Below are 27,222 nucleotides of genomic sequence, written 5' to 3'. Positions count from 1 at the left end.
TATTGCAAGGGTGCAGGGACTTGCCCCCACTTCAGAGCCACCATGTGGCAGGAGCTGTTGGCACTGCCCGGGCTGCACAGCCAGTGCCTGGTGGACCTGCCCTGGGCACTTGCTGGAGGTCGTCTCTCAGCCTCTCCTGAAACTACCCAGGAAAAAGCAAACACTGTCTGTTCAGCGTCCGCTGCATGCACCCGCCTTGCGCAAGTGCACATCGGTGCAGGAGCTCAGGAGTTTCCTGCTACATAGCACTTCCACTCCATCGAGGGGCCTGCTTGTTACATGTCCCTCCAGGATTTCCTCTTTGTGATTGTACCACCTTAAGAGGGAGGGTCAGGGGCTGGGGTTGTGGCTCAGAGGTAGAGTGCAATGCCTAGCATGTGCGAGGCCCTGGGTTCGATCCTCAACACCACATAAAAGTAAATAAATAAAGGTATTGTGGACAACTGCTTCTAAAAAATTAATGTTAAAAAAAAAAAAAAGAGGGAGGGTCAGTGCTCTGCCACATGGCTGTGGCTGTCTGTCGTCATCTGTCCGAGGTCCAGCCCTCAGAGAACAGTGTCAGTTCTCATGGCCTTTGTCACTTGCCACTTCCTTTCTGGGAACAGAAGCACCGAGAGCGTGTTCCCATGTTTTCCATGTGGGCTCACCTTGTCCTGGGAGAGGTTGTGGAGCTCCTGTCCCTAGGGGCAGCCCGTGATGGGGCTCTGGTCTCGCAGGTGGACTACAAGGCCGACGAGTGGCTCATGAAGAACATGGACCCCCTGAATGACAACATTGCCACGCTGCTCCACCAGTCCTCCGACAAGTTCGTCTCAGAGCTGTGGAAGGATGGTACGCCCTTTGCCCTCCACACCCTGCCCCACCTCCGCAATGGGCACAGCCACCAAACAAGGGGCCCTGACACTAGCAGATGGTGTCTGTCTTGTAGCTCCCGTGAGAACGGTCTCCTTGAACAAAAAGGGAGAGCCTGCCCAGGCCAGCGCCAGGGCCATTTCCTCTCAGGCAGAGGCTGTTCCAGCCTTGCTGGCCGCCCCGCACCCTCCAGGTGCGCCAGGCAGCCGAGCCTCGCTGCTCAGGTCCCGGCCCACCTTGCTCTCCCACCTTCTCCTCCTTGGTAGGCTGATTGCTTGAGGCGGCTCTTTTCTGTTGTTCCTGAGGTCTCTCCTCTCCCTCGCCCGGGTCTTGCTCTAACCTCTCTGTTGCAGAGATGCAGCGCACTCAGAGAGCCTATTTCTATCACCGCTTTCCCATCCTCCACCTAGAATCAGGTGACTGGCCGTCCTGGAGTGGTGTGTGTGTGTGTGTGTGTGTGTGTGTGTGTGCTGCGCCGGAGCTGTGCACGCGCTGCTGCGTTTTCCTCACCCGCTTGGCTCTTCCTGCCTGCCTGTGCCCGTCCCCATCTGTCCCAGGGCAGACCCCTGACTTGCGCCCACAGTCCTACAGTACAAAATCAAATGAGGGGCTGTATTGAGAGATCTGGGAACTTCAGGTTAAATGCAGAAAAGAAACCGCTTGAGCCCTCAGATCTCCTGGCACTCCGCCTTTAGGGGCCTGGCTTCCTGCTTGAATGGCTGCGGGGGCCTCGGCATGAGGCCTGGGTGCTGTGCACTGCCGTGTGTCTCTGCCTGGAAACCGAAACGGCATCTCTGGGTGTGTCCAACAGTTGGCCAAGACCTGTGCGATCTGGGCCTGGTTCAGGTCACATGTAGAAGGGCCAGTTATTGTGGGACCACATCCACCTTCCTGGGCACCTCCCCTGTGACTCTCACAAGCCACCCGCCCCCGGGAAGCCTTGGTAGACAGTGTGATGGGGCTCGCAGCTTCCAGCCTCCTGCTGGCTGTGTGCTCTTCACTGTCTTCAAAAAATAGCGGACATGGGCTTTGTCCTGGGGCATCCACCCAGCAACGGAGGTTCCAGGCCTCACATTAGCTCTTACTTAAAAGTGACCTCACGTGACTTCCGCTTTGGTTCTCACCTTGAAGGAAGCGTTTGCTTCACTACTGCTCCCGCAGGGCGACTTCCTCGGGTGGTTTGGATGATGGCAGCTGTGTGAAGAGGCCTGAGAACACTGTGGCCAACAGTGGGCCTTTGGGACTGTTCTGACGCCACCTAGTGCTGCTCTGTCCTTGCTTTTGAGGGCTCCGCAGGGTGATGGCAGGCAGTCCTCAGAGCTGGCCCACAGGGCAGGGTCACTTTGGAGCTCCCTCCTGACTCTTAGGTAAAGGTCAACTAGGTCAGCTCACGCTCTTCAGTAGGGGCATCAAGAACTCAAAATTCGGACTCTTTTTTCCAGCTGGGACCGTGGGGCTGCAGCGTGCTGTAGGCCGGGTTAACCCCTCCTTACCTGGAGCCAGCCTGGTGGGATTCTATCCCAGAACTCACCGTCCACCTGGCTGTCTCTTGGAGAGTAGGAGCTCGCAGAGTGGGCAGGGTGAGGGAGGTGGACCTGACGGTCGCCTTGGGGACACTGCTGCCATGAGAGGTGGCGCGGCAAATGCAGCACCCCCACTGCTTCCCTCTCGCGTCAGCTCAGCGTGGGGTGATCTCGACACTCCAGCTCTGGGCACGAGGTCCTGCAGTTCCATACTGTCCCTTTTTCTGTCCCTGCATCTGTCTCCCTCCCTCCCGCCCACTCTGCCCCATCCCTAGCTGGGATGGCCAGGCACTCACGTGCTTTTTTGGCCTCCGCAGTGGACCGCATCATTGGCTTGGACCAGGTAGCTGGCATGTCTGAAACGGCGCTGCCCGGGGCCTTCAAGACTCGGAAGGGCATGTTCCGCACCGTGGGTCAGCTCTACAAGGAGCAGCTGGCCAAGCTGATGGCCACACTGAGGAATACCAACCCCAACTTCGTCCGCTGCATCATCCCGAATCACGAGAAGAAGGTGCGGCTGCTTGGCAGCTGGTGGGGCCGGCGGGAGGTGTGGGCTCTGTGTCCTTGTCTGTCTCTGGTAGCAGCAGGCAGGCCCCCCCAGGTGGTATTCCTCTGTGGGCTGGCCCTGGGCCTAGGAGGTGCTGCGTCCACGGCCTGCTCTCCTGTTGGCCCACTGTCTCAGCAGATCTTCGTACATGGCTGCCAGAACCTGTAGGCTGCAGGGCCTCCCCTTCTGTGTCAGGGCCTCCCTTTCTCCATCGGCTCTTAAGTACAGAATTGAGCCCATGTGGGCTGTTCCCTCTAGGCTGGGAAGCTGGACCCTCACCTCGTGCTGGACCAGCTGCGCTGCAATGGCGTCCTGGAGGGCATCCGCATCTGCCGCCAGGGCTTCCCCAACAGGGTGGTCTTCCAGGAGTTCCGGCAGAGGTGAGCAGGGAGCCGAGGTCCGGCTGGCTCCCCACACATCCTTTCCTGTTCCACCTTTTCCACGTGAGGGAGGTCCTTGCTTCTTAGCTGAATGAAAGTCATCTTGTAGACGTTCGCCCCTGGCCACTGCGCGGGCCTGGTGCTGTTTACTGCAGGTAGAGAAACCATGAAAGAAATTTTTAGTGTCAACCAGACAGATGGGCACAGAGGAGCTTTACAGAGATGGAAGTCATAGAACACCGCAGCTCCTTCCGGGTGTGCAGACATTGGAGTACTGTCCTTTTTGCCTGATGGTTATTGGGTGTCAGTGGCTGCCTCCATGCAGCCCTGTGCTCCTTGGACAGTCCTGCGGCATCCCAGGGAAGATGGCCGTCCTGGGGTCCCAGACATCAGACAATGGGCAACTAGCAGGGGCAGGCTACAGCACCCCCTGGAGGGTAGAAACAGTGCAGCGGGAGGTTCCAGTCACCTTCCAGAAAGCACCCAGCCTTCCTGTGCCCCTCAGCCAAAGGAAAGGGCAGGGTGGGACTTGCCAGGTGCCTTCTTGCTTAGGAGAACCTGTGAGGAGTTGTGTGTCTGCTCCACTGCGGGTGATCCCTGCATCCCGTATGATGCCGGGCCTTGCAGAATGGAAGCGAGAGGTGGAATCACCAGGCTTCTCTTTCCTTCCTCAGGTATGAGATCCTGACGCCAAACTCCATCCCCAAGGGCTTCATGGACGGGAAGCAGGCGTGTGTGCTCATGGTGAGTCCACTGCTGCCCCTCTGGAGCACAGGCCTCTGGCTGCTGACGTGCCTGCCCCACATGGTGGTGCCCACCCTGTTGGATGAGGGCCCTTCCACCAGTTGATGCCGTGTTGGATCGTCCATGCTGGTTGTGATTCTGCTGGGTGCTCTGAGCAGCAGCCTCTCAGGGTTTGGGTGATGGGGACTGGTGTTTGGTACCAGGACGGGTAGCGTCCATCCTCTTGGGGACCACCTCCTGCTTTCTTGCTCGTGTCTGCTCTGATCTTAAAGCCCAGTATGGCACGGCCTCAGCACTCTGCTTTCCTCCCACTCAGATCAAAGCCCTGGAGCTCGACAGCAATCTGTACCGCATCGGCCAGAGCAAAGTGTTCTTCCGGGCCGGCGTGCTGGCCCACCTAGAGGAGGAGCGGGACTTGAAGATCACGGATGTCATCATAGGGTTCCAGGCCTGCTGCAGGGGTTACCTGGCCAGGAAGTGAGTGCTGGCATGCCTGCCCTACGTCATACTCTGCTGTGGCCTCCTGTTGCTGGCCAGCTGGGGGTGCTTGGCCAACCAACACTCAGTGCCAGCCAAAGTCTGCCAGGGAAGGCCCACAGGCTTGCTCTTCTGCCCTTCCTCGAGTCCAAGGTGCCGCAGTCTGGCTGGGCACAAATCACAAGCCACTGAAGCAGGAACAAACTTTATTTCTGAACTCCACCAGCACACTCCACACACGCTCCCCGGGAACTATCCCGAACCCCACGAGGCTCGTCCAGGAACCAGCCACCGGAAATATCTCCTCCGGAAATCCTTCCTCCTGCACTTCCCCAACCAATGGGAACTCTCCGGGAAATCCCCACAAGAACTCCAAAGTAGCGTGAGAACTCCAAGGTAGCGGCCGAGGCAGATAGTAATGCCTCGCCTGTCAACCAATACTAGTGGCAAAATGCCAGGGGCCATTCCAACTCAGCTGTGGCTCTCAGCACCAAGGATTAGAAATAGATGTTTCCTATTAGAGGTACCAGTGGCAAGAAGGGGACTGTGTGCTTGGATTTGCCTGTCCCACTGCTCTGTGAGGACCATACCCAGGGGCTGCACGTCCCCAAGGAGCCCTGTGCTCTCCTTGAATCAGGAGCGTTCCTAAGGGAGGCCGGGCTCCCATGCTGCACGCTGATCCCCAAGCCCCTGGGTCTGTGCTCTAGGACCTGGATCCTAGTGTGAGCTCAGCCTTGGGAGGTGGAGCATGAGTTTGTGGTGTTGGGACAAATGGTGTCCTGTTTATCCCGAGCCTTCCGGCCAGCACCTGACACCTCAGCTTTGCAAAACATTCTCCCCCAGTCAATGCTCAGACATTGAGGCCAGCAGGGTGGCAGCAGGTGTCAGTCTCCTGGGTGCGCCGGGCTCTGTGATCAGGGTCCTGCTAGGCTTCCTACTGAATGGGGTCGGTGGCTGGTTCCCGGCGGCCTTCACACTGAGCGCCTTGGTGAGGGCTGGGGTCTGGTGGGTCAGGACCTAGGTTGTGTCTGCTGTTCCCGACCCCAAGGCGCTGACCATGTCCCTTGCCCCACAGGGCTTTTGCCAAGCGGCAGCAGCAGCTGACGGCCATGAAGGTCCTGCAGAGGAACTGTGCTGCCTACCTCAAGCTGCGGAACTGGCAGTGGTGGCGGCTCTTTACCAAGGTGGGTCCTGGAAAGGCTTCCCTCACCCGCCATGTGCTCCCCAGTTGCCAGCAGCACAGGGACAAGTAGGCCTAGTGCCACCTCTGTGTGGCAGTCACTGTCCCCAGAGTGAGCCTTGCCCTCAGTTGCCCTGTGCCTGTAACACGAGCCCAGGTGGTCCTGTCCTGTGGAGCCCGGCATATGTGACTGTGGCTTGTCTGGTGTGGATGGCCATAGCCAGGTGGGCTCAGAGAGCAGCTCCTGAGGTCTAAAGGCCCACGTTACCAGGGCCCGTCAGCGCCCTCTTGAGAAGCCCAGTGGTGGCTTAGCTGCTTTGCTCCTGGCCAATGGCCCTCCCAGCCCTTCACACTCCGCTTGTTGTTCAGGCTGCTTTTGTTCATAGTGTGTATTTTATGGTAGCTAATGGTCCACCTGGGGCCTCTTCACCCCTGACCAGCAGTAGGTGTCTCGGGTCTGTTCCTGCTCTTTCTCACTCCCTGCATTCCTACGTGGCTGAGGTTTGACTCGTAGGAAGTTTGTATTTTACACTTTCTGTTTAGGATCTCTTAGTGTCAGCGTGTAGAAGTCCGTTTCCTGCTCCCTGGATGGAGGATGTGTGCTTTACCTACTTTTCCAACCGTGGACCTTCCCCCTATTCCTATATTCCGCTGCCATCAGCAGTGCTGCCGTGGTCATCTTCGTGTGTGGCTAGGGATGGTTTCCCTGGCATGTGACCAGCAGTCCAGAGGCCTGCGGCACCAATGCCAAATGGACTTTCAGGAAGTCGTGGGCGCTTGGCGCCTCCCCGCAGGGTCTGGTTGCCCCTCATTCTTGTGAGCTTGGGTTCCAGAGGTGAGGGACGAGCCTGTGACTGCTGGCAGGTGGGCATCTTCCAGCCAAGGCTGACTCCGCTTCCTTGTCTTCTAGGTCAAGCCACTGCTGCAGGTGAGCCGGCAGGAGGAGGAGATGATGGCCAAGGAGGAGGAGCTGGTGAAGGTGCGGGAGAAGCAGCTGGCTGCAGAGAACAGGCTCACGGAGATGGAGACCCTGCAGTCTCAGGTAGGTGTGGGCAAGGACCCTCCTAGAGTGCGGACCCTTCCAGTGCTGCCACCTGCTGGCCGCCTCTAGGTAGGCTGCCTGGCAGAAAATCAGTGGCTGGTGTCTGCAGACACCTCCAGGGAGAGGCTGCCCCGGGAGGGTGGAAGTCATGAATGGTGGGTTCGAGCCCCAGTTCCACCCCCTCATCCCTTGCCCTGATCCCTCTGGACTTTGGTTGGAAGCTCATCAGGGAGCAGCTGAGGCGAAGGGGCAAGCCAGGGGGGTGGCAGGGAGCGGCAGCACTTTCTAGACCATGTCACCTGAGGTGGCGGAGGAGCTGACATTGTCGGGTGCTCTGTGCAGCTCATGGCAGAGAAGCTGCAGCTGCAGGAGCAGCTGCAGGCAGAAACAGAGCTGTGTGCCGAGGCGGAGGAGCTCCGGGCCCGACTGACGGCCAAGAAGCAGGAGCTGGAGGAGATCTGCCACGACCTGGAGGCCCGGGTGGAGGAGGAGGAGGAGCGCTGCCAGCACCTGCAGGCCGAGAAGAAGAAGATGCAGCAGAACATCCAGGTGAGGTGTCACTCGGCTGTCACTCCGTCCCCGTGGGCGGCCCTACAGTGACTTTCCTCTTTGGGGTGGGTGGTTCCTGCCACAGGCTTCCCAGGTCGAGTTTCGAAGGCTCAGAGACCCCTGGGGAGCAGGGTCCTCAGCTTGGCCTCTGCCTGCTGCCCGGCACAGAGCTGGCCCAGGGAAGCCCATCACACCCCTGGCTCCCGGCAGCTGCCGTACCTTCTCACGGCCCCTCCTGCCCAACAGGAACTCGAGGAGCAGCTGGAGGAGGAGGAGAGTGCCCGGCAGAAGCTGCAGCTGGAGAAGGTGACCACAGAGGCCAAGCTGAAGAAGCTGGAGGAAGACCAGATCATCATGGAGGACCAGAACTGCAAACTGGCCAAGGTGGGCCCGGGCGGCTGTGGACGGCAGGGCGAGCGGTCACCTGCAGAGCTGCCCTCCAGCACACGGCTCAGCCGCTTCTCCCTGGGTGCCCCTCACCTCTGGGTGCCAGGGCCATGTTTAAAGGAATTGGTGCATGAAGACTGGGGCTTGGGGAAAGGTTAGCTGCTTTTCCGCCCGAGAGTGAAGGGCTGGACCTCTGGGTGTCAGTGCAGGTGTCAGTCCCTGGTGGGACTGGGGTGCCTTCCTTGCTGTGGAGGTGTGGGGTCTTCTCCCCTAACCAGTTCTGAGGCAGCAGCCCAGTGGACGGATAAAGCTGGGGAGCAGGTTAGAGAAGACAGGATAGGGCCAGGAGGCCACCCTGGTCCCCAGGGGTGGGGAGGCGAAGTGGAAGATATTGGGGGACCTATGGAGAGTAGGACCCCAGGGGAGCCCCACCAAGCACAAGGTGAGGAGACCAGCCTTGCGCACTCTGGGGGCTCAGAGAATGTGGCGTGGACAGCACCACAAAGCTTCCCTAGAGGGACAGGGCCACTTGTCCCCCCAGCTCCAGCCACACCTAGAAGCCTTTCTCACCTGGGCCTGAGAGACCATCCAGGATGGCACCCACATGTACAGGCCCTAAGGAAGCTTATGTGTTGGGGACCACAAATCAAGTCAAGATGGCGCCTGGCAGTTTCCCAGGAGGAGTGGTTTGTGAAGCCACGCCACCGAGCCGTTTAGATGGTGGGGATTCCTTATTGGCTGATTGCTGTATCTAGATGAAGCTAATTGAGTCAAGCTGTGTGTAATCAGTTAGGTATATATACCTCTGCTGTCCCGCAATAAAGCGGCTCCTGCTACCTTGGGTGCCCACTACCTTGTTCCCACACAGTTACCGCAATAAAGCAGTTCCCGTTTCAACCTTCAAGTCACTTGTCATCTCCCGGTTATTGTGTCCAGCCAGACTGCGGCACTTATGCAGCCCTCTGGGGCCGCCAGCGACCTTTCAGAGCCACCCTGTGATCCGGGACACTGATGAAGTCCAGCGGGCCCTGCCTCACCCTTCCGTCCTGGGCTTATGGGCCCCCTGGGGAGCTGGGTGCCTGTACTCAGCTGACCCTAACCCGACGCCCTCCCCAATAGGAGAAGAAGCTTCTGGAAGACAGAATAGCTGAATTCACCACCAACCTCATGGAAGAGGAGGAGAAATCCAAGAGCCTGGCCAAGCTCAAAAACAAGCACGAGGCCATGATCACCGACTTGGAAGGTGAGGCCGCGGGGCAGGGCCTGCCTGTGCGGCGGGCACCAGGGCGGGCACCAGGGCAGCACGGCTTGTGATGAGCTTGGCCTCAGTGCAGCTCCAGGCCACAGGCTCTGCAGAGTGTCTGGTTCCCCTGGGAATGTGGGCCCAGGCTCCCTGTGGCTGGAGGGGACTGTGAGGGGTCTTCAGGATAAACCTTGGTGTCACTGCATTGTTGGAAACGTGTTTTCAGAAGCTCTTAGGACGCCCCACAGGGTCTGGGTTGGACTCTAGAACTGACCGACTCTGCCACCTACAAGCTGCATCACCTCACACCTGTTAATCTGGGTGGGCTTCAGCTTCTCTTACCTGCATGGAGGACGCTGTGAGAGGGCCTTACGTTCACAGACACATGTGCTGTCAAGTGCTAGACAGATATCGCTGGAGATGACGGCTTGTCTTTTGATTTTTCGTGGTCCTGGGGATTGAACGCAGGGCCTCACGTGTGCTAGCAAGTGCTTCAGTGCTGTGCTGTGTCCCCAGCCCATTTTTAATTTTATGTTGAGGCAAGATCTCACTAAGTTGACTGGGTGGGCCTAGGACTTGTGATCCTCCTGCCTCAGCCTCCGTGGGATTATAGGCGGGGGCCACCATGCCTGGCCGAGGACATTGCTTGATATGAGGCAGGAGGAGGACTGGACTTCTGAACAGCCCTGCCCCTGCCCTTTAAGAAAAGTGGACTGCTGGGTGTTTGGGGTGTCCAGACCGTTCCCAGCTCAGATCTGGTGACGCAGGGACAAGCCATGCAGGCTGAGTGCTGGGAGTGCTTGCCCAGCTTGGCAGCACCACCCTGCCTGGCCGTGCTCAGCACGGGGTGAGGTGAGTTGGGCCAGTGGGGAAGAGAGCACTTCCCTCTGCAGACAGCACTTCTCCCGCAGATGCCCTCCCTCACCTGGGAGGGGTCTGGGAGCAGCCGGTATGACAGTTAGCCCCTAGCAGGTGTTAACCAAGATGTAGACCAGTCAGGATCCAGGCACGGTGCGTGGAAATCTCAGTGGTAGATGGCTTTGAACGTGAGCAACCATTACCTGGTGAAGCTGCCCGTGGCCACGTGCCCTGGGAGATGCATATACAAGGGGACAGGCCCGAATGAACAGACCCTGGGAGGCCTACTGTGCTGTCTCCAGAGCACCAGCTCAAGTGCCGAAGGCAAGTCTAGGAAGAACCACCGCTGACCCTTTGCTGGTGCTCACAAGACTGGCTCCTCCACCTCTCAGCAGCCTCGTGGCGTAGGGTGTCTTCCCATCTTTGTTATCAGTGCCAGAGACAGCACGGCTAAGTTAGTTATTCAGGAGGCGTCACAAAGGAGTCGTAAAGCCAGACTGAACCCGACTGCTTTTCCAAACCCTTTGTGTGAGTTCACGTTCGTGCAGAATGTGACACAGCCATCGAGGGAGACCAGGGAAGGGCAAACGCAAACTTGGGTGCAGGTGAATTGAGAATCTCGGGCCTTGGCAGCTCCCGCAGTGTCCTGCCCTCTGTCCGAGAACTGGGTGTGAGGGTGTGCATGGCGACCCTTTGGACCTTAACGTTGTCCTAGAGTAAGTGTTCAGTACGTTATGTAAGTAACGAAGAGCAGACGGAAAGCCTGCGGCCCTGAGCCTCACCCCTCACGCCCTCCCTTGGCAGAGCGCCTCCGCAGGGAGGAGAAGCAGCGGCAGGAGCTGGAGAAGACGCGCCGCAAGCTGGAGGGAGACTCCACGGACCTCAGCGACCAGATCGCCGAGCTGCAGGCACAGATCGCAGAGCTCAAGATGCAGCTGGCTAAGAAGGAGGAGGAGCTGCAGGCCGCCCTGGCCAGGTGAGGCCCGGGCTGCCCGTGTCAGCACTTGGTCCTGGCTCCTGGACTATCCCCGTGCGTCGGCCAGCTGCACGCATGCTCTGCTGTCATCCTAAAAGAGCCGGTTTGTGCAGATCACTTGCCATTCTTATTCCTAAGAGGGCAGCTTTGTCTTTTGTTTCTAACATCAAAAAAGAGTCATCTAAAACCCTGTTGCCCGCCTCAAGTCGTTTTCCCTTTTTAAAAAAGAAATTACACTATTTATATATTCGTAGCAGATTGAGCAGAAGATACAGAGACTTCCCACGTATCCCCCTCTACCAGAGTGGTACCTTTGTTACCTCGGTGAACTTAACGTTGACACTCTTAATCATCTACAGTCATTAGTACATTCACATTTTTTCATTGAACCTTTGATTTTTCTTAAAGTTGTGATTCTTAAATTTGGAAAATGAAATTCTTTGTTTTCCAGTTTTCCAAGTGCTTTGTTCTTGAATCTTCTGAGAAGATGCCTCAGCTGTTGATTGGCTGAGAATGAGCCTGAGGGCCATGATTATGACTGCCAGATACAGCTTTGGCTGCACCCGCCGACACACACACCTCTTTTACAAACCCTGTTCTTGAGGGTGAAACTGGCCTCTTACTGATGTTATTGGTCTCTTTGACAGAGTGGAAGAAGAAGCTGCACAGAAGAATATGGCCCTAAAGAAGATTCGGGAGCTGGAATCTCAGATTTCTGAACTCCAGGAAGACTTGGAATCTGAGCGTGCTTCTAGAAATAAAGCTGAGAAGCAGAAACGGGATCTTGGGGAAGAGCTGGAAGCACTGAAAACAGAGTTGGAGGACACTCTGGATTCCACAGCTGCCCAGCAGGAACTCAGGTGCTCCATGGGGAAGACTGGCAGGTCATGGAGGACGGAGAAGGGCTGTGAAGTGAGGGAGGCCTTGTCCTGAAGGGGTGGAATCCAGGCGCACACAGTGGCCTCTGGTGCAGAAGGAGTGGGCCTGGATAGTGCCTCAGCAACTGCTCTGCTTTAAGAACTGTTGGAGAACTGGACTCAAGATTTGGGGTGAGGCAAGGGTGGGCCCTAGGTTGAAAAGGTACAGAAGCCTCCACAGAGCGTCTGAGCTTGGGCTACAGAATGGAGGCCAAGGAGGGGAAGGGTGGCAGGCGAGCTTCTTGGAATAGATATGTGCTGGCCACGCTCCCTGGTTGGGGAAGAGCCCAGGGCAGCAGGGCCCTTGAGCTCGGCTCTGAGGGCATTTCTCTGCACAGGTCCAAACGTGAGCAGGAGGTGAACATCCTGAAGAAGACTCTCGAGGAAGAGGCCAAGACCCACGAGGCTCAGATCCAGGAGATGAGGCAGAAGCACTCCCAGGCTGTGGAAGAGCTGGCAGAGCAGCTGGAGCAGACCAAGAGGGTGCGTCTCCCCAGGCCAGGCTGCTTCCCGGGGTGACCCTGGCCGTCTCTGAACCAGGCCTATAGAGAGGAGCAGTTCTGGCATCAGACTGCCCGGGCCTGAAGCCAGCCTCCAGCTGCTAAAGGGACCTGGGCAGAGGATAGGCCTGTCCTCTTCAACATCTGCCTGACCAGAAAGGGAGTCAGAGCCACCCGAGCTGAGGGTCAGAGCCTTAGTGGTCCCTTTCCCGCCTGGGGTGCTCTCTTGAGCATCCACGAGTGGTCAGCTGACAACTGCCTGGGAAACCGGGTGTCGGCCATGCAGCTGGCTTCCTGGCTGGTGGCAGGCAGCCCTGGAGAGGCTGAGGCTCTTACGAGTACTTACCCCAACACACCTGGTCTGCCTGTCTCCCTTGGCTCCACCTGGCCTGAGGTGGATCCTTGTTCTCTCAGATTTCGCTGAGCAGCCTTTGCACTCACTCAGGGGCCAGTTTAGCCTTGAACTTGCTGTCTAGAATGGAGTTTTTGCATTTATTTTGTTAATTCCACTTTTGTATTTTGTGAAAGAACATTACATTATTACTTAGAACATCAAGGAGGGTTTTATTAGAAGTTGAAAAATTAAATTACAGTTTCCCTCGTTGTGTCGTAAGCATTGCTAGAATCTCAGCATCGGCAACGATATCTTACCCTAAAATACACCCCTGCACTGGCCCAGCATCACACGCCTGTGATCCCAGCTGCTCAGGAGGCAGAGGCAGGAGGATCACAGTTCCAAGCCAGCCTCAGCAACTTAGTGAGGCCCTAGGCAACTGATGAAGACCCTGTTTCTAAACAAAATATAAAAAGGGCAGGAATGTGGCTCAGTGGTTAAGCACCCCTGGGTTCAACCCTGGTACCAAAAAATTAAATATTTCTTCCTCCCAGGGAGGGCAGCTGGGCAGGATTATTTTAGAGGTTGAGAGCCAAGGTCCTTGGTGTTGAGAACACACCTCACTCCCCCTCAGAGAAGAGGACCCAGGGTCCGGGCCTTCTGAGTCCAGGCTCTTGCTGGCGGCCATCATTTTTGCTGGAAAGGCAACGCCTTCTGGGCCTAGAGCGGCTCTTCAGTGAGGTTAGAAAGGCCAGCACATGCTGGGGCACAGATGCCACTGGCACCGTTCCTCCTCCCACAGGTGAAGGCCACCCTTGAGAAGGCGAAGCAGACCCTGGAGAGCGAGCGGGGTGAGCTGGCCAATGAGGTGAAGGCCCTGCAGCAGGGCAAGGGGGACTCGGAGCACAGGCGCAAAAAGGTGGAGGCCCAGCTGCAGGAGCTGCAGGTCAAGTTCAACGAGGGCGAGCGTGTGCGCACCGAGCTGGCTGACAAGGTCACCAAGCTGCAGGTGAGGCTTCTGCTGGATCCCGGCCCGGACCCACAGGGCGCTCCCCGCAGTCTCCCTCCTGCGCTCAACGAGGCCTCTGGTGCGACTCGAGACACAGGCCGGTTCTGCCAGAGCAGGTGTGGCTGGCCTCACCGTCTTGCCCTCATCTTCCTGTGTAGGTTGAGCTGGACAATGTGACCGGTCTTCTCAACCAGTCAGATAGCAAGTCCAGCAAGCTCACCAAGGACTTCTCCGCCCTGGAGTCCCAGCTGCAGGACACTCAGGTAAGGACGCCTCGGGTACCAGGAGCCCACGTGACCTTAGCGCGGGCCTCATCCCAATCACCCAGTCCTCCATCTGAGGGTCTGCCCAGCTCCCACCTGGGCTTTATGTGGCTGACCCCAAATCAGGAGGGCTGGTCCTCCCTCGCACTGGGGCTGTGGTGCGCGAGTCCCGCGTCTCCTGAGCACCCATCTTTGTCCTGGGAGTAGGAGCTTCTGCAGGAGGAGAACCGGCAGAAGCTGGGCCTGAGCACCAAGCTGAAGCAGCTGGAGGACGAGAAGAGCTCCCTCAGGGAGCAGCTGGAGGAGGAGGAGGAGGCCCGGCGCACCCTGGAGAAGCAGCTCGCCACCCTCCACGCCCAGGTGCGCTGCCCCTCCACAGAGACTCCGTTTTCTCACCCCGTGAAGGAGGGAAGTTGGCCCCAGGTTCCCTCCTGTGGCACAGCAGGCCGGCCTCCAGGTGCCCCCGGGATGGGCGTGTCCAAACAGGTGACATCTTGGGGTCTCCCTACTCTCTGCCCTGCCCAGGTGACTGACATGAAGAAGAAGATGGAGGACGGCGTGGGGTGCCTGGAGACGGCCGAGGAAGCCAAGCGGAAACTCCAGAAGGACCTGGAGGGACTGAGCCAGCGGCATGAGGAGAAGGTGGCCGCCTACGACAAGCTGGAGAAGACCAAGACGCGCCTGCAGCAGGAGCTGGACGACCTGCTGGTGGACCTGGACCACCAGCGGCAGAGCGTGTCCAACCTGGAGAAGAAGCAGAAGAAGTTTGACCAGGTGTGCCGCCTCAGCCCGGGGCCCTCCTCGTCCCTCTTCCCAGCACCACAGCCCATGGCCAGGGCCATGGTGGAATCAGCAGAGCCTGGGGGAGGCCAGGAGGGCACAGGTGCCCAGGGCTCCTCGGTCTCCAGCTTGCCGAGGGGCCTGGGGACAAAGCAAGCAGATGGGGTTCCTCCGCGACAGGGTTAGGAGCATCTTTTCCTTCGTTGTTTGTTGGTTTGCTTTTGGTTTCAATTTTTTTTTAAGAGAGAGAATTTTTTAATATTTATATTTCAGTGGACACAACATCTTTACCAGGCGAGCACGTTACCACTTGAGCCACATCCCCAGCCCCAATATTTTTTAAACTTTCTAAGATGAACTGGTCTTACCCACTGTTTAAAATGCTGTTCTGGAGTACACGGGCCGAGTAGAGTCACAGGGTGGATAAGTCGGGGGCAGCACACCACAGCCAAACCCAGCCCGCCACACTGGCGGGTGACGTTTCCTTGAACACAGCTGGGCTCCTTCATTTGCACGTGGTCTGGCCGGCCAGGAACGAGTGTGCTCTCTGGCACTTGTGCAAACGGTCCCAGCACAGGGAGCCAGTGCAGACTGGGGCAGAGGGCGCAGGGAAGGGGGCGGTCAGACAGTGGGGTGGGCCCCTGCAGAGAATGAACACCAGGGGGTGGAGAGCGTCCTTGGCGGAGGCCAGGTTCCCATTCTCTTCGAGACAGAAGCCAGCCGGTTGTCTCAGAGCCAAATGTCTTCCAGCTTTGGGGGCACGGATGGTTCCTGAGGGTTCTCCCAGAAGGGCACCTGTGTTACTATTGAGTGATAAGTTAAACAGATTAAAACATGGAGGTAGAGGAATCTCTGCTCTCATGTGGCCACAAGGACACACTGTGCCTGTCATCCTTGGGTCAGCCAGTTCTCAGGTGGCAGCCTCAGGCCTGCTGGTCCTGGGTCCATGGCCACCTGTGCCCACAGTGGTCCACGGCTCTGGCCTCACGATGCCCACCTCTTTCCTAGCTCCTGGCTGAGGAGAAGACTATCTCAGCCAAGTACGCAGAGGAGCGAGACCGAGCCGAGGCAGAGGCCCGCGAGAAGGAGACAAAGGCTCTGTCCCTGGCCCGGGCACTGGAAGAGGCCATGGAGCAGAAGGCGGAGCTGGAGCGGCTCAACAAGCAGTTCCGCACAGAGATGGAGGACCTCATGAGCTCCAAGGACGATGTGGGCAAAAGTGTGAGCACCGGACCTTGGCAGGGTCTCGGGTGGGCGGCAGGCAGGCACCACGGGCCAGAGTGTGTGACTGTGTCCAGGGGCGCAGCTCCTGCCCATGCATCCGACCTGACCTAGCTCTCGGGGTCAGGTCCATGAGCTGGAGAAGTCCAAGCGGGCCCTGGAGCAGCAGGTGGAGGAGATGAAGACCCAGCTGGAGGAGCTGGAGGACGAGCTGCAGGCCACTGAAGACGCCAAGCTGCGGCTGGAGGTGAACCTGCAAGCCATGAAGGCCCAGTTTGAGCGGGACCTGCTGGGCCGCGACGAGCAGAGCGAGGAAAAGAAGAAGCAGCTGGTCAGGCAGGTGCGTTGGGCTCTCCTAGTCCAGCAGACACTCCGGGGCCATCCCGATCCCAGCAGGCCCCTTCCTCCCCTTGCTCCACCTGGGCTAAGGTTCCTGGACTGTCCTCTGCCCTGGGCTCACTGACTCACTCTGTTACAGTCAGATGGTCAGTTGCCCTCCTTGGCCCAGGAGGCCCCACAGATCCCACAGGATTGGCCAGAGCCTGTCGGGCTCAGCTGGCCTGGGGTCCAGGTGTGGCCCAGTCTTTTGAGCTGCCAGCGTTCCTCAGGTGCGGGAGATGGAGGCAGAGCTGGAGGATGAGAGGAAGCAGCGCTCGATGGCAGTGGCCGCTAGGAAGAAACTGGAAATGGACCTGAAAGACCTGGAGGCGCACATCGATACGGCCAACAAGAACCGGGAGGAGGCCATCAAGCAGCTGCGGAAGCTGCAGGTGAGGCTGGGCGGGGCAGGGGCCAAGTCTGGGGAAGCCTGGGTCTCGTCACCTTCTCTCTGAACAAGGATGTGATGTCGTGGCCCACCCCGTGGACACTTGGGTCCAGAGGAGTGCAAAAACCCTAAGCTAAAGGCACCTTCTCAGTAAGATGGGTGACCTTGAGTATCTTCAACAGAAAAGCAGACAAGTTCAAACCTGGCTGCACTGAAGAGTTAGGGAAGGGAGGTACCAGTGCAGGTGTCCAGAAGAAACAGGTACTGGCCTGGCCTGGCCTGAAGGACAGAGGGCCGCAGCCCAGAGCACGGACATGTGCTCAGGAGGGTCTCATCTCTTGATAATGAAAGAACATCACGTTAGCAGCTGTTCTGTGGGCCCAGCGTGCCCAGTGTGCCCGCAACAAGTGTCTGAAAGCCAGGCGCCACAGCACGCACCTGTAATTCCAGCTACTTGGGAGGCTGAGGCAGGAGGATCACAGGTTCAATGCCAGCCTGAGAAACTAGTCAGACCCTGTCGAAATTTTTTAAAATAAAGAGGGTAAAGATTAGAGAGCTCCATTGTAGAGTGCTTTCCTACCATGCACAAGGCCTTGGGTTCTGTGCCAAGGTAGTGGGGACAGGAACAGGACTGCTGTTGGCATCTTTAGCTGGCATAGTCTGGCTCAGCGCTCAGGGAACCCCAGTGTGGGATTCATCTGCAAAAGGATAAAAGACTATTCGACAGGTAGAGTGGAAGCAGAAGGCAGGAGGGTGACAGGAGGCGCCTGCCTTCCGCCTGGTAGCCAGACAGCCTGGGCGCTGACCACAGGTCAGCATGTGGGGGTAGCACCATGAGCACCTACCCGAGTTAAGAGGAAGTTGTAGAGGGAGTGGGATGGGCCCGTTGCCCCTGGAGAGGGCCATGTGCTCTGTGAACCCTGACCATGGAAACGAGGTCAGAGGGGAGACTGTTCCGCCCCAGTGGGTTCAACGCGGCATCAGGGGAAAGCTGTAGTCCCTGTTGGCGAGGTGCCCCTGTGGGGAGCGTTGGGGCAGAGCAGGCGGGCGCGGGCAGTGCTCATCTCTCCTCCCCACCAGGCCCAGATGAAAGACTGCATGCGGGAGCTGGAGGACACTCGGGCCTCCCGCGAGGAGATCCTGGCGCAGGCCAAGGAGAACGAGAAGAAGCTCAAGAGCATGGAGGCGGAGATGATTCAGCTGCAGGAGGTGAGGCAGGCTGCAGGAGACGGCCCAGGGCTTCACCCGCCAGCCGGGGTTGGCGGGGAGGGCCAGCAGCACATGGCCACCCCCAGGAGGGAGCGGGCAGCCCGTCCTGCAGGAGTCCCTCCAGGACCTCTTCACGTGGCCAGGCCCCTGGTGTGATTCACATGCCCAGGCTCAGAGAAATGGTGACTTTGGGATGAGGGGCCCGAGTGTCCCTTGTCGGACACCAGGCAACCCATCCTGAAAGCATCCCCAGGCCTTGAGGGGCTCCTGCGAGACGCTCCTGCCCAGTTCAGGCACATCCTGCTTGGAAGGCTGCTAGGGTCAAACTGTCCCCTTAGACCTGGTGTGCGGAGCCCTCAACGCCAGCTTGACTCACACCTGTGCCTCAGCCTGCCTGGTCTCGGGTCTGATCTGTCCCTGGGTATTTCTCGTTTATATCCATGGCCCCTGGCTTGATTCCTAGCACCTTAGATATAGGGGTTTTGTAAACATGTGGTGTTTAAGCTGTGACCGCAGAGGGAGGAACTAGCCTGTGAGCTAAGGTGCTCAAGGGAGAGGAAGGGCTGTGTGAATGGGGGTGCCTCAGGTGTGTGGCCGGCTGGAATGAGGCCCAGCAGCCCTGGTCACACCTGGTCCTCACGACAGGAATTGGCAGCTGCGGAGCGCGCCAAGCGTCAGGCCCAGCAGGAGCGGGACGAGCTGGCTGATGAGATCGCCAATAGCAGCGGCAAAGGGTGAGCCCCGGGGCGTGAGAGGTGGGCCCGGAGGGTCTCCCAGCCGCGGCCTCTCACCTCCCCTGCCCCCCCCCAGAGCACTGGCCCTGGAGGAGAAGCGGAGGCTGGAGGCGCGCATCGCCCAGCTGGAGGAGGAGCTGGAGGAGGAGCAGGGCAACACGGAGCTCATCAACGACCGCCTGAAGAAGGCCAACCTGCAGGTGGGCACGGGCGGCCAGGCCGGTCCTGAGCCCAGCAGCGAAGCAGACGGCGCTGCCCCTGGCTCCTGGGAAGCCTTCGTGGCGGCTGGAGGTCCCCTGTGGAGTCTGTCTTGGGTGTTGGAAGTTTCTAGGGCCTGGTGGGATCTGCTGCTATCTCCTCTGGCCAGCAGCCAGGCCCTGCCTCCCCGAGGTCACCGGCCCTCTTTCCCCCAGATCGACCAGATCAACACTGACCTGAACCTGGAGCGCAGCCATGCCCAGAAGAATGAGAATGCGCGGCAGCAGCTGGAGCGCCAGAACAAGGAGCTCAAGGTGAAGCTGCAGGAGATGGAGGGCACCGTCAAGTCCAAGTACAAGGCCTCCATCACTGCCCTTGAGGCCAAGATCGCCCAGCTGGAGGAGCAGCTGGACAACGAGACCAAGTAGGTGCCCCTTACCCTGCCCAAGTTGCCAGGGGGCCTTTCTGTCCACCCCCTGGAAAGGCCACAGACCCTGCCTGGGTCCTGCCCGAGACACATCAGGAACCAGGCGGTCTCTGAGCCCAGAGCCCTTCTGCCCACGTGGGCCCTTGTGTTTGGCTGAGGCCTTGGAGGACTTGAACTGGACCGTGGCTCACCTCGGAAGCTGGGGGCTTTGCTGGCTATCTCAGGGCTAAAGTAGGGAGAGGCCGGGGTCCTGGCCCCCTGTGTAGCCGTCTGTGGCTCAGCAAGTTTGAGACTGCTTTGGAGCTAGCGGGGGTCTCTCCAGGCCCTAAACCTCAGTTTGCCCAGCCCCTGGCTCCGTCTGTGCTCTTCCAGGTGTGTCCCCTCCCCTAGCCTGCTCTCCTCATCTGTGCAGTGGGGATCTCAGCCTGTCCCAGAGACCAGGCTGCTAGACTGGCACCTTAGCCTCAAGGCCTCCCCGTGGGCACCTGCCATTGAGGCCCCAGGAAATGGGTAGAAATGGCTAGAAATGGGTAGAAATCTAGAAATGGCTGCTGGCCAGACTCCCTGGGAACAAGCCCCCTGAGCTATGTGTCTGCCACACAGGGAGCGCCAGGCAGCCTGCAAGCAGGTGCGCCGGGCAGAGAAGAAGCTGAAGGACGTGCTGCTGCAGGTGGATGACGAGCGCAGGAACGCGGAGCAGTACAAGGACCAGGTGTGTGCAAGGCAGTGGCCAGGCCTGTGGGTCACAGCCTCCGCCAGGGCCACCCCCTCTCCTGCCCACAGCCCCTAACCAGGGCTGCCACCTCTCCCTGCAGGCAGACAAGGCGTCCACCCGTTTGAAGCAGCTCAAGCGGCAGCTGGAGGAGGCCGAGGAGGAGGCCCAGAGGGCCAACGCCTCACGCCGGAAGCTGCAGCGTGAGCTAGAGGACGCCACAGAGACCGCAGACGCCATGAACCGCGAGGTCAGCTCCCTGAAGAACAAGCTCAGGTGAGCTCAGGCTGCCCGCCCTGCATCCTCGTCTGTCCTTCCAGAGCTGGCCTGTTCAGGGGGTGACCTCCTTATAAGCCTGGTCACAGAGCCCAGCCAGAGCCCAGGAGCAGGGTGCTTGGTGGCAGACCCCAGAGGTTGCCCATCCCAGAGCAGCGGCCTTTCCTGGGCTCTCCCTGCCCATGGGGCCTGGGCCCACCTGTTCCCTGGCAGCCTGTCCTGCAGCTCCAGGCCTGGGGCACACTCGAAGGCGGGTAGGGGGGTTGCCGAGGATGGAGCCCAGGGCCTCGCGCTCGTTGGGCCAACTGTCTGCCACAGAGCTGCATCCCTGGCCCATCCCCAGCACGTTAGCACCTGGGGTTACCTGCAAGTGAGCCATTGTGGGAAAGTTCCAGAGCGGTGCCTGCTGGCCCCAGGGGATCGTTCCCTCCCAGGTCCTCATTGTTGACCTCTTTCACAGGGACCTGTTTTTTTGCGGGTTGGGGGTGGGGACATAATAATAAGACTGGACTTTGTTGTCAATATTTCACTTGAATTTTCTGATTTGATCAAAGAAGCCTGACTTTGGGTCCCTGTGAGTAGTTGTCCTGGGTTTCTTGGTGCCACCTGCCCTGGGCAGAGGTCTTGCCTGAGGGTCCTGGGGTGCTGCCCACGGCCTCACATGCTAGGCAAACGCTCTGCCCCTGAGCCACCCCCAGCCACTGCCTGGGTGACCGAAGCTCGAGCAGGGAGGTGGCTGCCAGGGAAGGCGACCTGAGCGGCTTCTGTCCTGTTTCCTGAACCGTCAATGCCAGCGCTTTGTGTCACCATGTCTGGGGCATGAATGGTTTGCAGGACCTCTGCTTCCTTGAGTCTGTCCCTGTCCCAGTCAGTCAGTGGCTCCCCAGGCTCAGCACTGCTGCCCCAGGGAGCGCCCAGTGTCTCCTGAAGACACCTGTGAAATGTGCTCACCGTGCCAGGCCACCCCCACTGGGCACCACTGACCCTCTGCTTCCGTCCACAGGCGTGGGGACCTGCCGTTTGTTGTGCCCCGTCGAATGGCCCGGAAAGGCACTGGCGACTGCTCGGACGAGGAGGTGGACGGCAAGGCCGACGGGGCCGAGGCCAAGCCTGCTGAGTAGGCCGCTTCCTCCTGCCCGCCGCCCGAGCTGGACGGACAGAGGACTCCGCCTCCCCTTCCCAGACCCCGCGGCACCCCACCTCAGGACTGCTGTGACCGCGACCCCACCCACCCAGCCTTGTTGAGGGCGCTGGCTTCCTCTGCTGCAGCCCCAGCTCCCCTCCCACCCTCGAATCTGATACCAAAGAGTCAGGGCCAGGCCCAAGCCCGGGGAACAAGTGACCAGCAGGTCTCCACCCTCTCTTGCCTATAAGCACAGACGGTGAGGTGAGGGCAGGCCCCGGGGTGGGCCCTAGAATTTTCTATGAATCTATTTTTCTTCAGACTAAAGGAGTTTTGATAGCTTGACACCCTAGAGGTGTGTCGCCCTCCCGTCCCCTGCCCTGCCACCAGCTCTCCCCTCCTCCCCCCTCTCTGCTGTTGGCAATCACACGTGGTAACCTCACACCTCCCCCGAGTGGCCCAGGAGTGCCACCTCTGTGCAGGGCACAGAATGCTGGGGGCAGCGCCGTTCCTCCCACCCCCTTTGGGCGGCACCGTGCTCACTGCCCCCTTCCTGATTCTAAAGGGTCTCAAGTGCAATGCCCCCTCCCCTCCTTGGCCAGGGCAGCCTGTCCCTGCACAGCGAGGCTGTCGGGGTCCAACAGCCTTCCCGTGGCTTCTCCCATCATTCTTGGGGACCAAATATATTTAATGGTTAAGGGACTTATCCCAAGTCTTGCAGCCAGAGGATCAGAGAGGGCTGGTGGCCCTCTGTGGCCGGGTGCCTGCTCCGAACTGGGCCCGAGGGTGGCGCACCTGCACTGCTGACTCAGCAGCTTCAACTCAGCCACCTGCAGAGATTTTTGATAGAAAAAAAAAAAAGGTTTTCTTTTTCCCTTCTTTTAATAAATGATAAAATGCCGAGTCCTTATCACTGCCTTTCCTTGGGAACCGTGTTTAGAAGAGTAGCTGTCCCCTGGTCGACACTGGCTGCCGAGTCTGCTCCTGTTCCTGTTTGTAAATGCTGCATTTAGACTCGCTTGAGGCAGGAGGCGTTCTTTTGAAAGGAAAGAAACCCCGCCACCATGAAGCTCTCTGGATGCCTAGAAAGCGCTGAATTCAGGTCCGAGTTGCTGTCACCTCGGAGTGAGCAGCACTCTCGGGGAGCACCCTCCTCTGTAACGAAAGTGCCTTAGCATGTGTCACGGCTGCCACCACTACAGTAAGCTGGTTTACAGATGTTCGCCACTGAGCGTCACAATAAAGAGTACCATGTGCTACGAGCCGTGTGTGGAGTCCTCTGCGAGCGCGGGTGGCCTCCAGGGCCTCGCTGCGTGGTTGGGGAGAACACGCACCCATCGGGCTGCGAGGGCTCTGAGCCTTGAAGTCCTCGGGCTCGCGCCCCAAGAAACCCTTTACTGTTCCACCCTCGATGCTGGCCAGGGGCTGTGCAGCCAGGGGAACTGGGGTCCCCGGTGGGGTCATCTTTCTCTTGCCAGGGAGAAGGGCGGTGGCTTGGTTGTGGAGCTGTGGGGGTGGGGACGCGGGACTTGAGGAAGGAGGCACCTTGCATGCAGCACGTGCTGAACAGTGCCCACTGACAGCCCAGCGCACGCACGCGGGGTGAAGAAGGCACAGGCCGCTGCACAGAGAGGAGGAAAGCACGGAGCCAGCCAGAGACCTAGATGCTGGCAGGACCCCACATGTCGCGTAGTCAGGGTTCCCAGTGGAAAGGGGAGACCGGGGAGGACCTTCATCAGAGGCCGAATCTTACACCCATGCCCTAGTCCATCTTTTCTGTCTCACACGACTCTGGTCAGTCCTGCCACAGGGTTTCCTTTTTTCTTTTTTGGTACTAAGAACTGAACTTGGGGGTGCTTAACTACTGAGCCACATCCCCAGCCCTGGTTTATATTTTATTTAGACAGGGTCTCACTGAGTTGCTAAGTTGCTGAGGCTAGCAACTTTGCCTTTGAACTCTTGATCCTCCTGCCTCAGCCTCCGCAGCTGCTGGGACCACAGGCGTGTGCTGCTGCACTTGGTACATGGTTTTCTTTAGTGTTACGTGTTTGGACTCTATTGAGGGGTGTCCGCTTCTCTCTAGCTTGTCTTTGTAGTGGCTGTGTATCATTCTAACTATGAAGGATGCGTCTAGAGGATGCAGGCTGGCTCGTGTCAGTGGGGTCCCCAACCTAGCAACATGCACATCCTTGCTGTCTCAAACTCATGTTGGGCCCAATGCCTGGGACATGACCAGCTCCCCAGGGGGTTCCCATGCACACCGGGGACCAAGAACCTGGTGCAGTGGGGAACAGGGCCTCTCCTGTGTGGAAGACCCAGAGTGGGTCCTTGCTCCAGCCCTGAGCATCTTGCTTCACCTCTCCAGACCTCCCTTGGCTATTCACAGAACGGGCGCATTCCTTTCCTTGGCTGCTGTAGCAGATGAGCCACGAGTGTGGTGAGTTCCAGCAAAAATTCACTCTGAAGTTCAAAATCAAGGTGGTGTCTCTGGAGGAGAATCCCTCCTGCGTCTTCTGGTAGCGCCACACATTCCTTGGCTTGTGGCCCCATCACTCTGCCTCTGTCTTCATATGGCTCCTCCTCCCCCTCCTCCTCCCTGTACACCTCTCCTCTGTCTAAGGACACTTGTCACTGGATTTAGGACCTACCCAAACCAAGTAATCCAGGATGCTCAAAGGATCTGCAAAGACCTATTTCCAAGTCAAGTCATATTCACAGATTCCAGCGATAAGGACATGGACACAGGGGGACATCATTGACCACTTCCCTACCCGCAAATCTCAGTCCTTCCTGCAAGATCCTGTGGCTTCCCTATTGATTCACCGGGTGCAGGGGAAGCGAGATGACAGTGTGGCTACGTTAACAACTGCAAAGCGAACTGTAAAATGTAATTTTAGTCATTTCCAAGGTTTGACTTTATTGTATCTTGGAGACAAAATATTTTCTACACCACACGTCCCAGTGTCATACTTGAAATGATTGAGATAGAGCTGATATCGCGTATTCCCATCCAACTATTCATGTTACATATGGTGTCGCAATCCCACAGCAGCACTCCTGCCCTCTTCCCCCTTCATCTTCTGGCCCTCAGGTGGGGCTTCATCCCTGGCTTCTTGATTTCTCTACTGGACCAAGTGTTCACCTTTGCCATCAACAGGTGGGCAGTCCCAGGGTTGCCTGACCCATCCTCCCCGGAAACGGGGGTGCTCTGAAAGCTCAGGGGCTACTGACCCCAAGTTCCTTGGGTACGAGTGGTCCTTGCTCCATCCTTCCATGTGACCTGGGTAGGACCCAATAGTGTGTTGACATTGCCCCTCTTCCCAGCAGGGTCTCCCAACACATGATCTTCTTTATTTCACTGCTTATATTAGTCCATTTTCTGTTCCTGTAACAAAATATTTGAGACTGGGTAACTGATAAAGAAATGAAGTTTACTTAGCTCCCAGTTTTGGAAGCTGAAAGTGTGACCAGGAGGGTACAGGCTATGGCTGGGCCCCTGACTACGTCACCTCAGGGCACACCAGCCGTAGTGCATGAGAGAGATCCTTGGGAGACAGGAGTCCGAGGTGGGGCTGGTCCTGCCCCTCCCACTGGGCCCCTCCTTTTGAAGTCCCTCACCTCCCAACACTACCACACTGAGGACCAAGCTCCCAGCACATGAGCCCTTGGGGACACTCAAGCCATATCCGCAGAGTCCTGAAGGCCTCACTCGGGTCCACGCGGTCCCGAGGGCTCACCCACCCTCACTCGGCGTCCCCTGAGCTGTCACCTTCCCTTCGGGTCATTGGTGACGTTAGAGACCTCCTCTCCAGTTCTGCCTGGTTGCTTGTTTTTCCAAATAATTCCAAATCTTCTACCTACAATGTGACTGTGAGCCCCAAAGTCCAGAATTTCTTTCTTTCTTCTCTGGCTTTGGCGCCCTTGGGGTGACAGAGGCCCATCAGTGACTGCTCAGGCACCACCAAGGAATTCAAAAAATACAGGAGTGACAGAAATCACATCTGCCCTCACACAGCTCTGCTGCGCAGGTCAACTGGGATTTAGAGAAAGGGGATGTGGTGGGTCTGGTCAATTTCCATTCCCCTAAATTTAACTGGACCTTGGTTTGATACTGGAGCCAGTGACAATGACATTCTATAATTTTAAGTAACTCCTTGAGTCTCTTATGAGATGTTTTCACACCTATGGAATACAATAATCCTTGTAGTAACTCCACATAGTGTTCCTTTAAGGACTGGGGGTTCCCCATGTTAGTTCTGAAAGTCCCCCTAAAGTCTCTTTCAACCCGGGGCAATACCCTTTCGATATTTTGTTAGTTCTGAAAGTCCCCTAAAGTTTCTTTCAACCCGGGGCGATACCCTTTGGATTTTTGGTTAATCCCGAAAGTTCCCATTTCGTTTTCTTAACCCGGGGTGCTTACCCTTTCGGTGCTGGATCCTGCCGACTCCGCCAAATGTTGCAGTAGTTCACTCGCAGGTCAGCGTGAGAAAGAAAGAAGAAGCAGAGCAAGCAAAGCAGCAGCAGAAAAAAAAAGTCCTTTATAGTGTACAAGCAATCTTTTTATAGTATTGTGAACAAAGAAGGCAGCCTTCCAACAGCAATAAACCAGGTCTTTCAGCTAATTAAACAGCACACAGAAGTTTTACTTTCTAATCAGAAGTGACCCGCTTCTCATGGCTAATCTACTCTCGGCCTGGAGCATGCCGAGCTCTGCTCTTGTTGAGAACAGATAGATCATAAAGTGTTTCTTAAAGCGCCCTCCTAGCCCACTTGGCAGAACACCCCGTTTGCAGGCAAGTCCTCCCAAGGACAGCAGACACCTCATTTTCAAGCATGTCCGCTGTTACCTATCTATACCTTGACAGAGTATCCCGTTTGCACGCAGACTCCATCAAGGACAGTAATAGTAACGCAGTCACATCTGATTCTCTACAAATTTCCTATAAAATGGCTAAATGGGAATAGATCTAGGAAGATGGAAAGCAAAATGTTCCATATATTCTGAATCTTATTCTATTTTTTATTTTTATTTTCAGTACCAGGGATTGAACTCAGGGACACCCGACCACTGAGCCACATCCCAGCCCTATTTTGTATTTCATTTAGAGACAGGGTCTCAGTTGCTTAGCGCCTCGCTGTTACTGAGGCTGGCTTTGAACTCACGATCCTCCTGCCTCAGCCTCCCAAGCTGCTGGGATTACAGGTGTGCACCACCGGGCCCAGCTCTGTTCTATACTTTTTGAAGAATAAATTTTAGGGCTGGGGATGAAGCTTAGTGGTAGAGCACTTGCCTAGTGTGCATGAGACCTTGGGTTCCATCCCTGCACTCCCCCAAAAAATTGAACAGCGACCAGGTAACGTTTTATGTTTCTCCCCAAGTGATGCCCCTGAATTTCTGCATTGATGACTATAGAAGAAATTGTCACCAATTTGTTATCCTCTTTTAAAAAAAAAAAACTTATGGTGGTAAAATAAAAATTCTTAAATGACAATTGGATCTTTCCCCTTCAGTATGGAGGATACAGACTGGCCATTTTAATCATTCTTACTCCCTCCTTTATTTTCTGAATTGCAGGAGCTGCTGAGTCTCCTTTCTAAGATCAAGGCAGCAGCTCAGGGGCAGGAGGGGGCGCACCTCTAGGTCTCATCCTTACAGTTCTTGGGCTCTGGGCCCTCTCCGGTCCTCCCCGAGGCTGGACTGTCTGGATAAGGGCCAGCTGTTGTGCGGAGGGAAGCCTCGCAGGGTGGCAGGTCAACAACAGCAGACAACCTTGGGAGAGAAGTCGGCCACCCCCCGAACTGCCTGGCAACTTGGGCCCTGGTGCCCAGTTCAGTACGCCCGGGTGTTGTCCAGTTGATGGGCTGATGGTGGGTGCACCGGTCGAGCCTCCTCGCTGCCTCACCAGGACCACTCGAGGCTGCGTCTCCTCCCTGCCACTGAGTCCTCTCGCTCTTTCTGACCTTTTGGGTTGACCGTGACCGTCTGTGGCTTTGA

General features: G+C 57.5%; 1 protein-coding gene across 2 annotated transcripts in view; it reads left to right on the top strand.

Moving 5' to 3' along the window:
* Window positions 1-22,489, top strand: part of Myh9 (myosin heavy chain 9) — an 82,421-nt gene extending 59,932 nt beyond the window's left edge. For both annotated transcript variants that reach the window (XM_076855121.2, XM_076855122.2), the window contains exons 15-41: window positions 717-831; window positions 2,693-2,886; window positions 3,181-3,302; window positions 3,977-4,046; window positions 4,363-4,523; window positions 5,599-5,707; window positions 6,614-6,745; window positions 7,088-7,294; window positions 7,541-7,678; window positions 8,801-8,924; window positions 10,587-10,758; window positions 11,406-11,618; window positions 12,014-12,158; window positions 13,312-13,518; window positions 13,677-13,781; window positions 13,989-14,141; window positions 14,307-14,555; window positions 15,570-15,782; window positions 15,910-16,122; window positions 16,391-16,552; window positions 17,629-17,757; window positions 18,403-18,491; window positions 18,568-18,691; window positions 18,905-19,113; window positions 19,720-19,828; window positions 19,932-20,104; window positions 21,108-22,489. In XM_076855121.2, the coding sequence (XP_076711236.1) occupies window positions 717-831; window positions 2,693-2,886; window positions 3,181-3,302; window positions 3,977-4,046; window positions 4,363-4,523; window positions 5,599-5,707; window positions 6,614-6,745; window positions 7,088-7,294; window positions 7,541-7,678; window positions 8,801-8,924; window positions 10,587-10,758; window positions 11,406-11,618; window positions 12,014-12,158; window positions 13,312-13,518; window positions 13,677-13,781; window positions 13,989-14,141; window positions 14,307-14,555; window positions 15,570-15,782; window positions 15,910-16,122; window positions 16,391-16,552; window positions 17,629-17,757; window positions 18,403-18,491; window positions 18,568-18,691; window positions 18,905-19,113; window positions 19,720-19,828; window positions 19,932-20,104; window positions 21,108-21,225 (4,155 nt within the window). In that variant the 3' untranslated portion in view covers window positions 21,226-22,489. The remainder of the gene's footprint in view (window positions 1-716; window positions 832-2,692; window positions 2,887-3,180; window positions 3,303-3,976; window positions 4,047-4,362; window positions 4,524-5,598; window positions 5,708-6,613; window positions 6,746-7,087; window positions 7,295-7,540; window positions 7,679-8,800; window positions 8,925-10,586; window positions 10,759-11,405; window positions 11,619-12,013; window positions 12,159-13,311; window positions 13,519-13,676; window positions 13,782-13,988; window positions 14,142-14,306; window positions 14,556-15,569; window positions 15,783-15,909; window positions 16,123-16,390; window positions 16,553-17,628; window positions 17,758-18,402; window positions 18,492-18,567; window positions 18,692-18,904; window positions 19,114-19,719; window positions 19,829-19,931; window positions 20,105-21,107) is intronic.
* The last annotated feature ends 4,733 nt before the right edge of the window (window positions 22,490-27,222 follow it).

The sequence above is a fragment of the Callospermophilus lateralis genome, chromosome 4 (assembly GCF_048772815.1).
Source record: "Callospermophilus lateralis isolate mCalLat2 chromosome 4, mCalLat2.hap1, whole genome shotgun sequence".
NCBI lineage: Eukaryota > Metazoa > Chordata > Mammalia > Rodentia > Sciuridae > Callospermophilus > Callospermophilus lateralis.
This window is presented reverse-complemented; position numbering and strand designations above follow the sequence as displayed.